General features: G+C 38.0%; 1 protein-coding gene across 1 annotated transcript in view; it reads left to right on the top strand.

The window, feature by feature from the left end:
• FIG4 (FIG4 homolog, SAC1 lipid phosphatase domain containing (S. cerevisiae)) overlaps positions 1–11,233 on the top strand; it is a 114,837-nt gene that overhangs the window by 43,951 nt on the left and 59,653 nt on the right. Inside the window, exons 8-12 of the mRNA XM_008587415.1 lie at positions 375–445; positions 1,151–1,313; positions 1,712–1,809; positions 7,482–7,615; positions 9,774–9,890. Of these exons, the coding sequence (XP_008585637.1) occupies positions 375–445; positions 1,151–1,313; positions 1,712–1,809; positions 7,482–7,615; positions 9,774–9,890 (583 nt within the window). The remainder of the gene's footprint in view (positions 1–374; positions 446–1,150; positions 1,314–1,711; positions 1,810–7,481; positions 7,616–9,773; positions 9,891–11,233) is intronic.

The following is an 11,233-nucleotide window of genomic DNA, read 5'->3' as shown; positions in this document are numbered from 1 at the left end:
TGAAACAGTGGAATTTTAAAAAGTGGAATTTCTTAGTTTGGGATATCACCACAAAAATAATTAATTCTCCAGAGTATCTGAAACTTGTGAGGAATATGACTAATATGCAGATATTCTGAAAAGTCAACTGTCTTAGAGTTATGCAGTGCTTTAGAGTGTTATGAAATGACTAATGTATGAGGATGAGCCATTTCTGTAATATATGAAAAAATGTAGTACATGTTTAATGTAGAGACAAAAACAGCAAAGCACCTTCATCTAAGGGATGTCACTGGAAGTAAATTCTTGATGAGAAGACAAAGTACAGCAAGGCCTGGGAAACCCTTTGCCCTCCTCTCTTTTTTGCCCAGACTCCTTTTTCTGTTCACTATTAGAAAGTAACAACGAAAATGTACCCATCCTGCCGTTAGCCACGTCCTCTCCTTTGAGTGCTCCTTGTCTACTCGTAATAGATAACTAGAGTCTTGAGCAGATGTGTGATTGAGTAGACAGATGGAGGGAGGCATTGGATTTTGGTTCTGGATTAAAATAGCAACATTGTTCTTAAAATTATATCAGCAATGAGAATAATTATAACTGGTGCTTGAAGAAAAATCAGCATTTTGCAGCTATATTATTTACTTTTGAATATTCAAAGGATAGTCAAATAAACATGTTATTAATGCTTCTAAAATTATTCTTTGTCATATCCTTATATAAGTAAAGCTACCTCAAAAACCCTTTTTTTCCCCTTCTATCCATCAGATATTATTTGAATTTCACTTTTCTGGCCTTTTGTTTCTCTTTGGTCTTCAGAATTAAGTTTTGATATTCTTCTGGTCTTCCTTATATCCTGTATAATTTCATGTAATTGTTTTTCTTTTCTCTCTCCCTACCATTTATACCATTCAAGCTGTTCTCTATATACTACTTGTATTATTAGCTATTTTATTATTTTTCGTTAGTTTATTTTCTGCTACTTTTAATTGCGTTCCTTTATTACATTTTAATGGTTGTGCTTTTCTAATGTGCATACTGAATATTGATCAACATTTACCTCTTTTAAGACATTCAAAGAATAGGAATTATAATTTCATTGTACAATTGAAGTTTTTTTCCATTAAAAAATTCTAAGAACATAAACTATCTTTAAATGTACCTTTCTTTTCAGGGTGATGTTGCAAATGAAGTGGAGACTGAACAAATACTCTGTGATGCTTCTGTGATGTCTTTTACTGCAGGAAGTTATTCTTCTTATGTGCAAGTTAGAGGATCAGTTCCCTTATACTGGTCTCAGGATATTTCAACTATGATGCCTAAGCCACCCATTACATGTGTGTAGAACAGTCTTTTTAATAGTAACTCTTCCATGCTTACATTTAGAGATAATAAACTGTTGTTACAGAAATCTCATAAATGCTTTAGTTTCAGCAAGGTTTTAGTCCTAAAAGATAGATGATTTAGAAGAGGAACTTCTACTATTTTTATGCAATACGTTTATATTTAATTTTGTTAGTAAATTATTTGTATTTCACTCAGAAATGTAAGAATCATTCAAATTTAATAAATGCATGGTGAATGAGCATCTAGTGAGCTCCTTGAGAGGGATTCGGGAAGTGAGACTACTGGATTAGTTGAATTGCATTTCTTTAAACATTAAATAAACCCTACACTTTTATTTATGCTTTGTAATTTTCATTCTGGTATTTATTCCTCTTTTTTTCCTTCTCAGTGGATCAGGCGGATCCATTTGCACATGTGGCTGCCCTTCACTTTGACCAGATGCTTCAGAGGTTTGGCTCCCCCATCATCATCTTGAATTTAGTGAAGGTAGGAAGTGCTCTCATCTCTTTGGTTGTGAGATTCAAACTCCCTAGACAACATCTTCCTCAAAAGGGGTTAACAAACTGTGCTTTACCTCTCCCCAGAGGAGAGACTTATAGATTATTGTGCTGTGACAGCTTGCTGTGTCTGAGCCACTGTCATTTGGCCTCAGATTCCATGTGGCCTCTTCCCTATATACCTGGAGAAATCAATAGTATGTTTCCAAGAGAAGAGAGTGATTCACTGTATCGGGCTCCTGATTTCCTTGTGTGAATTAGGTGTGGGTGAAATTTCTGCCTTAGTTTCCAGGACAACATGGAGAAAGAAGCCTGAAGATCAAACTGCCACAGCTTGGCCTTGATACTGCCAGCTCCCTTGACAATTTATAAGGTCTCCTGGGCAAATTAATATGTAGTAATAGGATCAAAAGGCTAAATTTAAAAATTGGGGTAAATTTGTGGCTCAAGAATCAGGTGGGCATGTGAGAAGCCCAGACAAGGTGGTGGCACTGGCCTCTTAGTCCTCTGCTTCCTTGTCAGAGGACACTGACTGGCCAACATATCTTGTGTGTATGAGTTGTTATACAGGTCCCAGGCCTAAGTTGGAGGACAAGGAGACCAGACAATAAGTTTTATTTGCATCTGTTGCAACCAAGTGAATTGAAAGAATCTCAGTCAGCAGCCAAGAATACCCTGAGAGTATGAAAAGTGAGGGTTTTGTTATGTTGTATGGTTGTGGCAGTGGCCAACAACCTAGCAGTGTCTGAGGTTATTCTGAGAGATTGGTTAATAAATGTAAGTCAATTTATTGAAAAACCAAGGAACCTTGTGTCCATTTAGTCAGTCATTTAACAAGTATTTTTGAGTGTTTTCTACATGCCAAGGCAATCACAGAAACAGTTCCTGCCTTCATGGAGCTTCTAGTATATTGGAGGAGATGGTGAAGTAATACAGAGAGACCAGTACAGGGCAGATAATGCTATGAGGGTTTGTAGTGGGAGAGAGGTCTTCCGTGAGGATGTGATGAGTCAGCCTCAGCCTGAAGAAAGAAACAGGTCAAGAGGACAGAGAGTTATATTCAACTTGGAGAGAACAGCATGTAGAAAGGCCCTAGGACAGGAGGGAGTGTGGTGGATTTGAGGAAGAGAAGGAAGGTCTGTGTGGCTGGGGCCCAGAGGGTGAAGGCAAGAGAACTTGTGGTGAGATGAGGCTGAAGAGATAGTTGTGGCCAGACCGTGCAGAGCATTGTAGTGGGTGTTAATGAGTCTGGTCTTTATTCTGAGAGTAGAGGAAAGCCATTGAAAGTGTGGTTGAGAGGATCATTGTCAGAGTTATGTTTTGAAAACATTACTGTGACTTCAACATAGAGAGACCAGATAGGAGGCTATTATAATTGTCCAGAACAGAGGTGATTCTGGCTTACACTAGGGTGGTGTGGTAGAGAGAGAGAAAAGTGGATGGAGTCAGTAGACTTAGTGATGGGCTGGATTTGAGATGAGGGAGAGGGAGGTATCAGGCTCGACTCCTAGGTTTCTGGCTTCTCAGGTGGATGGATGGCAATGCCATTCACTGAAATGGGGAAAACTGACAGTTTGTGGGGGAAGATCATGGGTACGCTGTGGACATGCTGAGGTTTGAGGTGTATTTGAGTCCTCTAAAAGGAGGTATCAAGTAGATGGTCAGTGTACGAGACAAGAGCTCAAAGGAGAGGTCTGGGCCAAGACATGATTTTGTGACTCTATGTACATGTGACAGTTGAAGGCGTGGGCATGGATAGGATGCCCATACAGAGAGTATGGAGTGAGAAAAAGAAAACCTCAGACCTAATCTTGAGGATCTCCAGCTGTTAATGTCCAGTTGGAAAGGCTGAATCTCTAAAGGAGTAAGAAAAAACAGCCAGAAGAGTAGGACGAAACCAGGAGGGTGCTGTGTTGTGAATGCCACATGAAAGCATGTTTCATGGTGAAGGAAGTAAGTGGTGAACAGTGTCAAATGCTGCTGAGGGTCTAGTAAGATGAAAATGGAGAAAATGCCCCTTGGTGTCAGCACCATGGAGGGCACTGATTGAAGTGGATTGAGAGTGGGACAAAAGCAAGCAAGTGGGGGCAGTGAGTGTAGTACTTTTTTTTCTCCCAGCAGGAGTACCTAGAGAATGATGAAGAGTTGGTATTTTGTGTTTTTTTAAAGAGATCATATTGATATGTTTAAAAGCCTGTGGGAAGTATCCATTTGAGAGGGAGAGTTATAGTACACAGTAGAGAAAAGGGATGATCAGGGGTTTTTTGTACTTAGGAAAGTAGGAAATGATGAAATCTGAAACATGGTGGGGGAACTATTTTAATGGGAGAACAGAGAATAGTAAGGGTGCAGATGTGTGTGGGTTTGTGCACATGCATGCTCCATTCTGATGGCTTTAATTTCTCTTTAGAGTAGGAGGAAAGGTCATCTGGAAGTTTCAGGGTAGTGGAGAAAGTTTAACAGTCTCATGTATGTGGGAGGGTAATTTGACTAGAAACAGACCAGCAGTACTAAGGGCCAATTTCAGGTTGGTGATCATGATTTCTTAAATGGAACCATTCTGCTCTTGCCTGCATTTTTCCAGTAGGGCTTGTGTATGGGCATAAGCACAGATAAAATAAATAATTGAGTTCATTTAATTTTGCCAGACAGGTGTGACATAAAAGACAGGATCAAAGGCATTTTGGATATTGGCAATAGTGTGATTGAGGTGGACATGAAATCCGAACTGGATAAGGATGGAGCATAAAGGAGAGGCCTGATAGAGAAAGTAGACCTGTCAGTGGATTCGGGCCCTCGTGAGATGGGGTATTTAAAACAAGTAATCTGAAAATAAAAGAGATTCTGGATAAAAATGATGAAAGCAGGGCAGTTACCTGTGATGGTGGCTTGGCTCTAAGATGTGAGGGTGGGAATAGGGACTTACTGGAGTGAAAGTGGAGCTGGAGGTACTGAATGTCACCCAGGATGAGGCAAAGCTTGAGGAGGACAGTTCTCAGGAGAGGACTGTATAACTAAGTGCATGGGCTCAAAGGAGCAGGGGGTATATGTGTGTGTTGTGTGTTTTTAATCAGGAGTATGGCAGAGTATGGCCCAAAAGTGTCAGTGGCGGGAGAAGAGGGAGACAATGAAGCAATTAGCTTCATTTCTTCTTTTGTTGCTCTTTGGTTTATGTAATCTCATCCTACCAGGGATTGGCTTTGTAAAATAAATCATTCAGATACTAAATACATCATTTTCTAGATATTTATTCACATTAATTCAGAAGTTTTATATTCATATCTCTTTCCCTGTCAACTCAGAATAATAGAAGGCTATAGCTGGATAATCTCTAACCTTAGCCTAGTATTGAACAGTGGCTGTAATGTACATAATAGAAAAATTAAAATAGGAAAACTTTAATAATGAAAACACTCATGGATGCTTTTCCAGTAAAAGTATAGAAAATAAGATATTGTTAGTAGAGAAATAAATTATTACTAAAGCACTAAATTATAAAGTATTAATGGAATGTAAACCTGGACCAAAATTAGTGGATATTTTTCATATTTTACAGCATTCTCATAGTGTGGTTTAAAAGCTAAGGTTAAATGGAAATTAAGGTCTACAATGGTTTAAATAATTCTCTATTAATTATACACAATTCAGAAAATACTATCAGATACATGTGATTGTAAAATGTTCTTTCCCAGATTTCACACATGTACATTTATTTTTGAGCATCTAAAGGCCAGTCAGTGGATTTTAAAATTGTACTTGTTTATTGTTCCATTGTAATAAAAATCCTGACAATAACTAGAGATTAACTAAAGAATAATTTGGAGATTAATTTGCTGTCTCATGGAATAGAAAAACATTTTGTTGTTTTTGTCATAGGGTATTTTATTCGTAGGATAAAAAAAGATGTTTATTCCATTCACTTGGAAGAAGACTTTATTAATCTGTGATTAGAGTCAAAGAGTGCATGTGTATATAGAATGATACTGAAGGACATTAACTCTTTATCCTACCACCATATGAAGTTACTACAGTGAACTACTTTCCTTGAATTATTTTTTCTTTTACCCTGTGCTGAGAACTTTTCCCCAGTTGTGGAAGTTTGAGGCAATCCAGGTACCTTCAGTGCTGCTACTGAGTATCAGTAGGAAGTCAAGCTGGGGTCAAGCATAACCACAAATCAGAGGTTTTTAATCTGGGGGCCATGGATGCCCATTAGGAGGATATCTGAACGCTTTGAAATGATATGCAAACTCACTTGTACGTGTAAAGTTTTCATTTGGTGGTTAAAGGGGTTCTTTGGCCCTAAGGAGGTTGACTAAGTAATCCACGAACACTAATCTGTTATGGACAGACAATGCATAAAGCAGATTCTTTACACAGAGATCAAGGCAGGTTGCTTAAATAACCATTCTACTCCATCTTACAAAATGTCAGATATGATTTAAGAATTTCAAAAAGATTTTGTTTCCCTAGTTGATTTAAAGTACTTTTGAGAAAAATTCCAGATAAATAATTTAATTTTCTCAGATACAAAAATAAGCTAAATATAGTTTCATCCTAAACTGATTTAACATGGTCCTTAATCAATTCATATCTAATTCTTCCATTTAATGTATTCAGCTGTGCACAATAAATAGATAGACTTTTTTGTTTCCACAATGGTTATCTCATTAAATTCATGGCAACTGAAAGTAATCTCCATGATCAAAAACAGCCCATACTTATTTTGATGCCAGTGATTTTTGCCTTAACACCATTTCAGAGTCACTATTGCAGAATTAATTGTTTTTGTTTGTTTCCAAGTGAGGGCCTCATCAGGATAATAATAAAAATAGCTAATTTTTATTCAGTACTTACCATAATATGCCATATGCTCTGAGAAGAACTTACCATGCTTTATCATTTAAACCTCACATTAATGCTGTAAGGAAGATACAATTGTTACCGCATTTTATAGATGAAAAACTAGAGGCCAAGGGAAGTTGAGAACCTTGCCCAAGGCCATGGCTAGTAAGTGGCAGAGCCTGCATTCCACCTGCAGAGCCGTACAATAGAACATACAGCACTAGCTCCTCTTGAATGAGAGGTACCACAGGAAGAAGGCAGAAGGCAAGGTTTAGTCTCATGAATGCCTCTCAACCTCAGTTCATTCAACTACAGTGTAAAACGAAAAAAAAAAACATGCCTGTCTTGGCTATCTCACAGAATATTTTGCAAGTCAAATTTAAAAACATGTGAAGGCTGTGAAAGTGTTCTCTGCTATGCCAGTTTGGGGATTGTCCATCCAGATCTGGTTGATTTCTGTCTGACCCTCAGCTGGCTGAAATTGGGTTTTCCCTCCTTTGGATCCTTGTGGGGGGTCTCCTCTACCAGAATGGGGTGTAGACTATGTGGGCCAGGCCTGTGTTGGGTGAGTTAGGATTCTCAAGGCTTCAAGGAGGTTACCCAGAAGAAGTCTGATCTCCTTGACTCTTTGAAAGTCCATTATATGTTGACTTTAATTCAATGAAGTATGTATTTCTTTGCATTTATATTATTTTAATATAGTAGGTAGGTTTTATTTCAGGAGTTTTTCTCTTAGCTGAGACGTAAAAATGCTAAAAGTCTGTTCCTCTGACTTAAGGTAATTAGAATGCTGAAAATATTTAATTTTTAATAAAGGAACGAGAGAAAAGAAAGCATGAAAGAATTCTGAGTGAAGAACTTGTCGCTGCTGTGACTTACCTCAATCAGTTTTTGCCTCCTGAGCACATTATTGTTTATATTCCTTGGGATATGGCCAAGTACACCAAAAGGTGAATGATACTCATTTGTCTTGTGATAATTTCCTTTTCTTTTAATGAAAAATAACAGGAAGCTGATCTCTATGGTAAAGTAAATGTTACTCTTAATTTCCTTTATCAATCTGTTGAGAGACTGTTCTGAGTACTTAAATGAATTGACCAAATTCTTTTTTTGCCTACCATGTGTATCATTTGCAAATTCTGTTTGAAATATCTAGTCATTTCAGAACATCTCTGTTCTACTACTCTTCCTTAAAGGTGTTAGTTTCACTTTTTTCTATTTCATTCTATCTCACTGTTTAAATACCTCCTCAGATACCACCTTCAGGTTATCTCACTTATGGATGAAACTGCAATAACTCCCCACTGTTTATGGTAAATACAGACTCCCTAGTGTAATGGTAAAGCCTCATCACCTGGTTGGTTCTAGAATGTAATAACTTTTTATGTATTCCCAGGACTATTCTGTTCCAGAAAACTCAATCTTCAGGCTTTGCCCCAAATGTAGCAGCCAAGGTCCCATCCCTGAGCCTTTGTTTCTGTTGTTCACGCTCCCTGTGATGTTTTCCCACCACTCTTTTTCAAGATCTGATTCAAAACTCATCTCTTCTAAGGAACTTTCATTAAACCTTGCATTGTCTTTTTACTAATTTACCACACATCATACAAGTGCTGGGTATACTTTAAGATCTCATATTTTAAAATGTTACTATATTGTTTTGTACTTAACTCATCCTACTTTTTCCTAAATCATGTCATATAGTTCGATACACAAACACACTTTTAAAAATGTTACTATACTGTTTTGTACTTAACTCATTCTACTTTTTCCTAAATCATTTTATGTAGTTAAATATACACACACTCAGGAGCACACACTTTCCTAGAGTATAAGCTAGATTACAGGTTTTTGTTTTTGTTTTTGTTTTCCTTTTTGTCTTTTTTCATGACCGGTAACGGGATCGCAACCCTCGGTGTCGTGCCTATACCGCGACCGGCGATGGGATCGCAACCCTCGGTGTTGCGCCCACACCGGTTTTTGTTTTCCTTTTTGTCTTTTTTCATGACCGGTAACGGGATCGCAACCCTCGGTGTCGCGCCTATACCGCGACCGGCAATGGGATCGCAACCCTCGGTGTTGCGCCCACACCATGCTCAACCAGTGAGCGGACTGGTCTCTACATGGGATCCAAACCCTCGGCGGGAGCGCCACCGCACTCCCAAGTGCCGCACTCTACTGAGTGCGCCACCGGGCCGGTCCCTTGATTACAGGTTTTTGCCATTCATATTATTGTACAATTTTTTTCTTTTCCTGCCACCTGTGCTGTGCATTGTGCTCTTTTCACAGTCATTTTGTGAATGTATATTGACTTGACTGACAGCTCTTCAGGAGTGAAAGTCTTTGGAAAATGCTCTTGTAGGGATGTCGCTCCTACTGTTGGGGCCCAGAAAGCAATACCCCAAAGTGAAGGCCTCAGAAGCAGCCTCAAAAGCAAAGTTTTCCTCTGACCTTCTCCTGTTCTCCTGTCTCTCAGCCTCATTGTCCCCGGAGGCAAGCCACAGAAACTAGAATACCTCTTCCCCAAGGCAGGTCACAGATATAATCTTCCTCCTGCCTGTCTTGGAGCTGGCCATAAAGAAATTCTCTGAACTACATTGTCTGATTGTAGGTCATAAGACCTCCATTCCAGAAAGGGTCCTGCCTCACACTCTGGAGAGAGGAATGCTACACAGAGACATCAAGAAGAATCTGAACAGACAGGCCTTGCTGGGTTTCCCCACTGAGTCTATTAGCATTAGATCATATCTTTCTTGTCCAATCACATTTCTACACAGCTGTGCCTGCTTTATAGAACCTAGCATAAATATGGACAGTTTTTCCTATACCTTATGAAGGCTCTGGTGTCACATAAAACTATGATATAATAGCATTTGTTATGCCTGTTCTTCATATTAATCTGTGTTTATCAGATGATTTTTCAGAGAACCTTTAGGGGGTTTGAAGGGGTTGTGTCTTCCTTTGGCCCCTACACTACCAGTACAAACTAAGAAATTTTTAAAATCAAATTCCTGAATGTCATTATATACTTTATTTGCTTTAGAGATAAGAATAAATATGTATTAAAACTTGTGTTCTTTTCACTTTTCTTATTCTTCCTTCTCTCCTCAGCAAGCTGTGTAATGTTCTTGATCGACTGAATGTGATTGCAGAAAGTGTGGTGAAGAAAACAGGTTTCTTTGTAAATCGCCCTGATTCTTACTGTAGCATTTTGCGTCCAGATGAAAAGTATGTATGGTGTTTAAAAACTTAAAATAAATCAAGGTTTTTGCTCTTATGGATAAAAATATAAGAAGTTTGTACTACTTGGAAGATAGATGAATTTAGTCCTTTGCTCACGTAACTATGTTCTGAATGTTCACTGTGGTGTGGGAATTCCTTTGGTGCTTATATACCTTGAAATGGAAGTCATGGGGTCTTTTTCTCTTGCTTAGTGAGTAAACATTACATAAAATACTTCTGTCAAGTAAATTTTTTGACAGTGAATTTAGTTTTCAGTATTAAATAAAAGCAGGGAATTTTTTCTTGTAGATTAAATATTAACATTTTCATGAAAATAGTATTTATCATTATATTATAGTTATTTGCTCACAAATCTTTCGTCATTACTACTTTGTGAGCTTCTTCAGATCAAGGATCCATGCTTTATTTATCTTTTAAGAACCAATATTAGATATTTTGAGCATTTCACTTTCACTTAACATGGTTAACTACAATGGTAAAACAAAAAAACCAAAATGCAACCAACTAGTTATGTTTATGTGTTTGGCAGTAATCCTTTTGTTATACTTTGCATTGTTTGCATTTGTTATGGTCCTCAAGACCATAACAGGGGTCCTCAAGACCACACCCAGGTTCAGTGATTCATTAGGGGAACTCAAAGGACTCAGCATTTGTTGTACTAAGGGCTATGATTTATTGTGGTGAAAGGATACAAAGCAAAATTAACAAAAAGGAAAAGGTGCAAGGGGTAAATTCCAGAGGAAACCAGGCACAAGCTTCCAGAGTCTTCACCCAGTGGAGTTGCATAGAACATGCTTAGTTCCCCCAGAAACAAATTGTGACACATGTGTGAAATATTACCAACCAGGGAAGTTTGAGACTCAGGGTTTTTTACTGGAGGCTGGTCACATAGGCAGCCTCTGCCTGGCATGTACCAAAATTCCAGACCCCTGGAAGGAAAGGTGATCATCAAAAACTATATTGTTTCTACAAACAATTTCAGCACAGTAAGCTGGTCTTATTAGTTCTGGTAATGATGGGAACTCTCCTGAAGTCCAAGATCCCCAACGCCAGCCAAGGGCCAACCTTGTAAATAGGCCTTTCTAAGGATAGCAGTCAGGCCTCTTATGTTATAGTTATTCTTTTAATTATTTAAAAGAAGGTGCTGTGCAGAAAAAAGTTAATGTAATAAAAAATATAAGTTAACATAATAAAAAAATTACCTGAAAGTATGACAGAACACAGAATTAGCTGGTTTTTCAGGCACCTTCAGCTCTATTGCTTTGATTCTGTGATTCTTTTTTTTTTTTTTTTTTTTTTTTTTTTTTTTTTTTTTTTTTTTTTTTTTT

The sequence above is a fragment of the Galeopterus variegatus genome, unplaced genomic scaffold (assembly GCF_000696425.1).
Source record: "Galeopterus variegatus unplaced genomic scaffold, G_variegatus-3.0.2 Scaffold4384, whole genome shotgun sequence".
Classification (NCBI taxonomy): domain Eukaryota; kingdom Metazoa; phylum Chordata; class Mammalia; order Dermoptera; family Cynocephalidae; genus Galeopterus; species Galeopterus variegatus.
The sequence above is the reverse complement of the archived record's forward strand: the minus strand, read 5'-3'. Positions and strand labels throughout refer to the sequence as shown.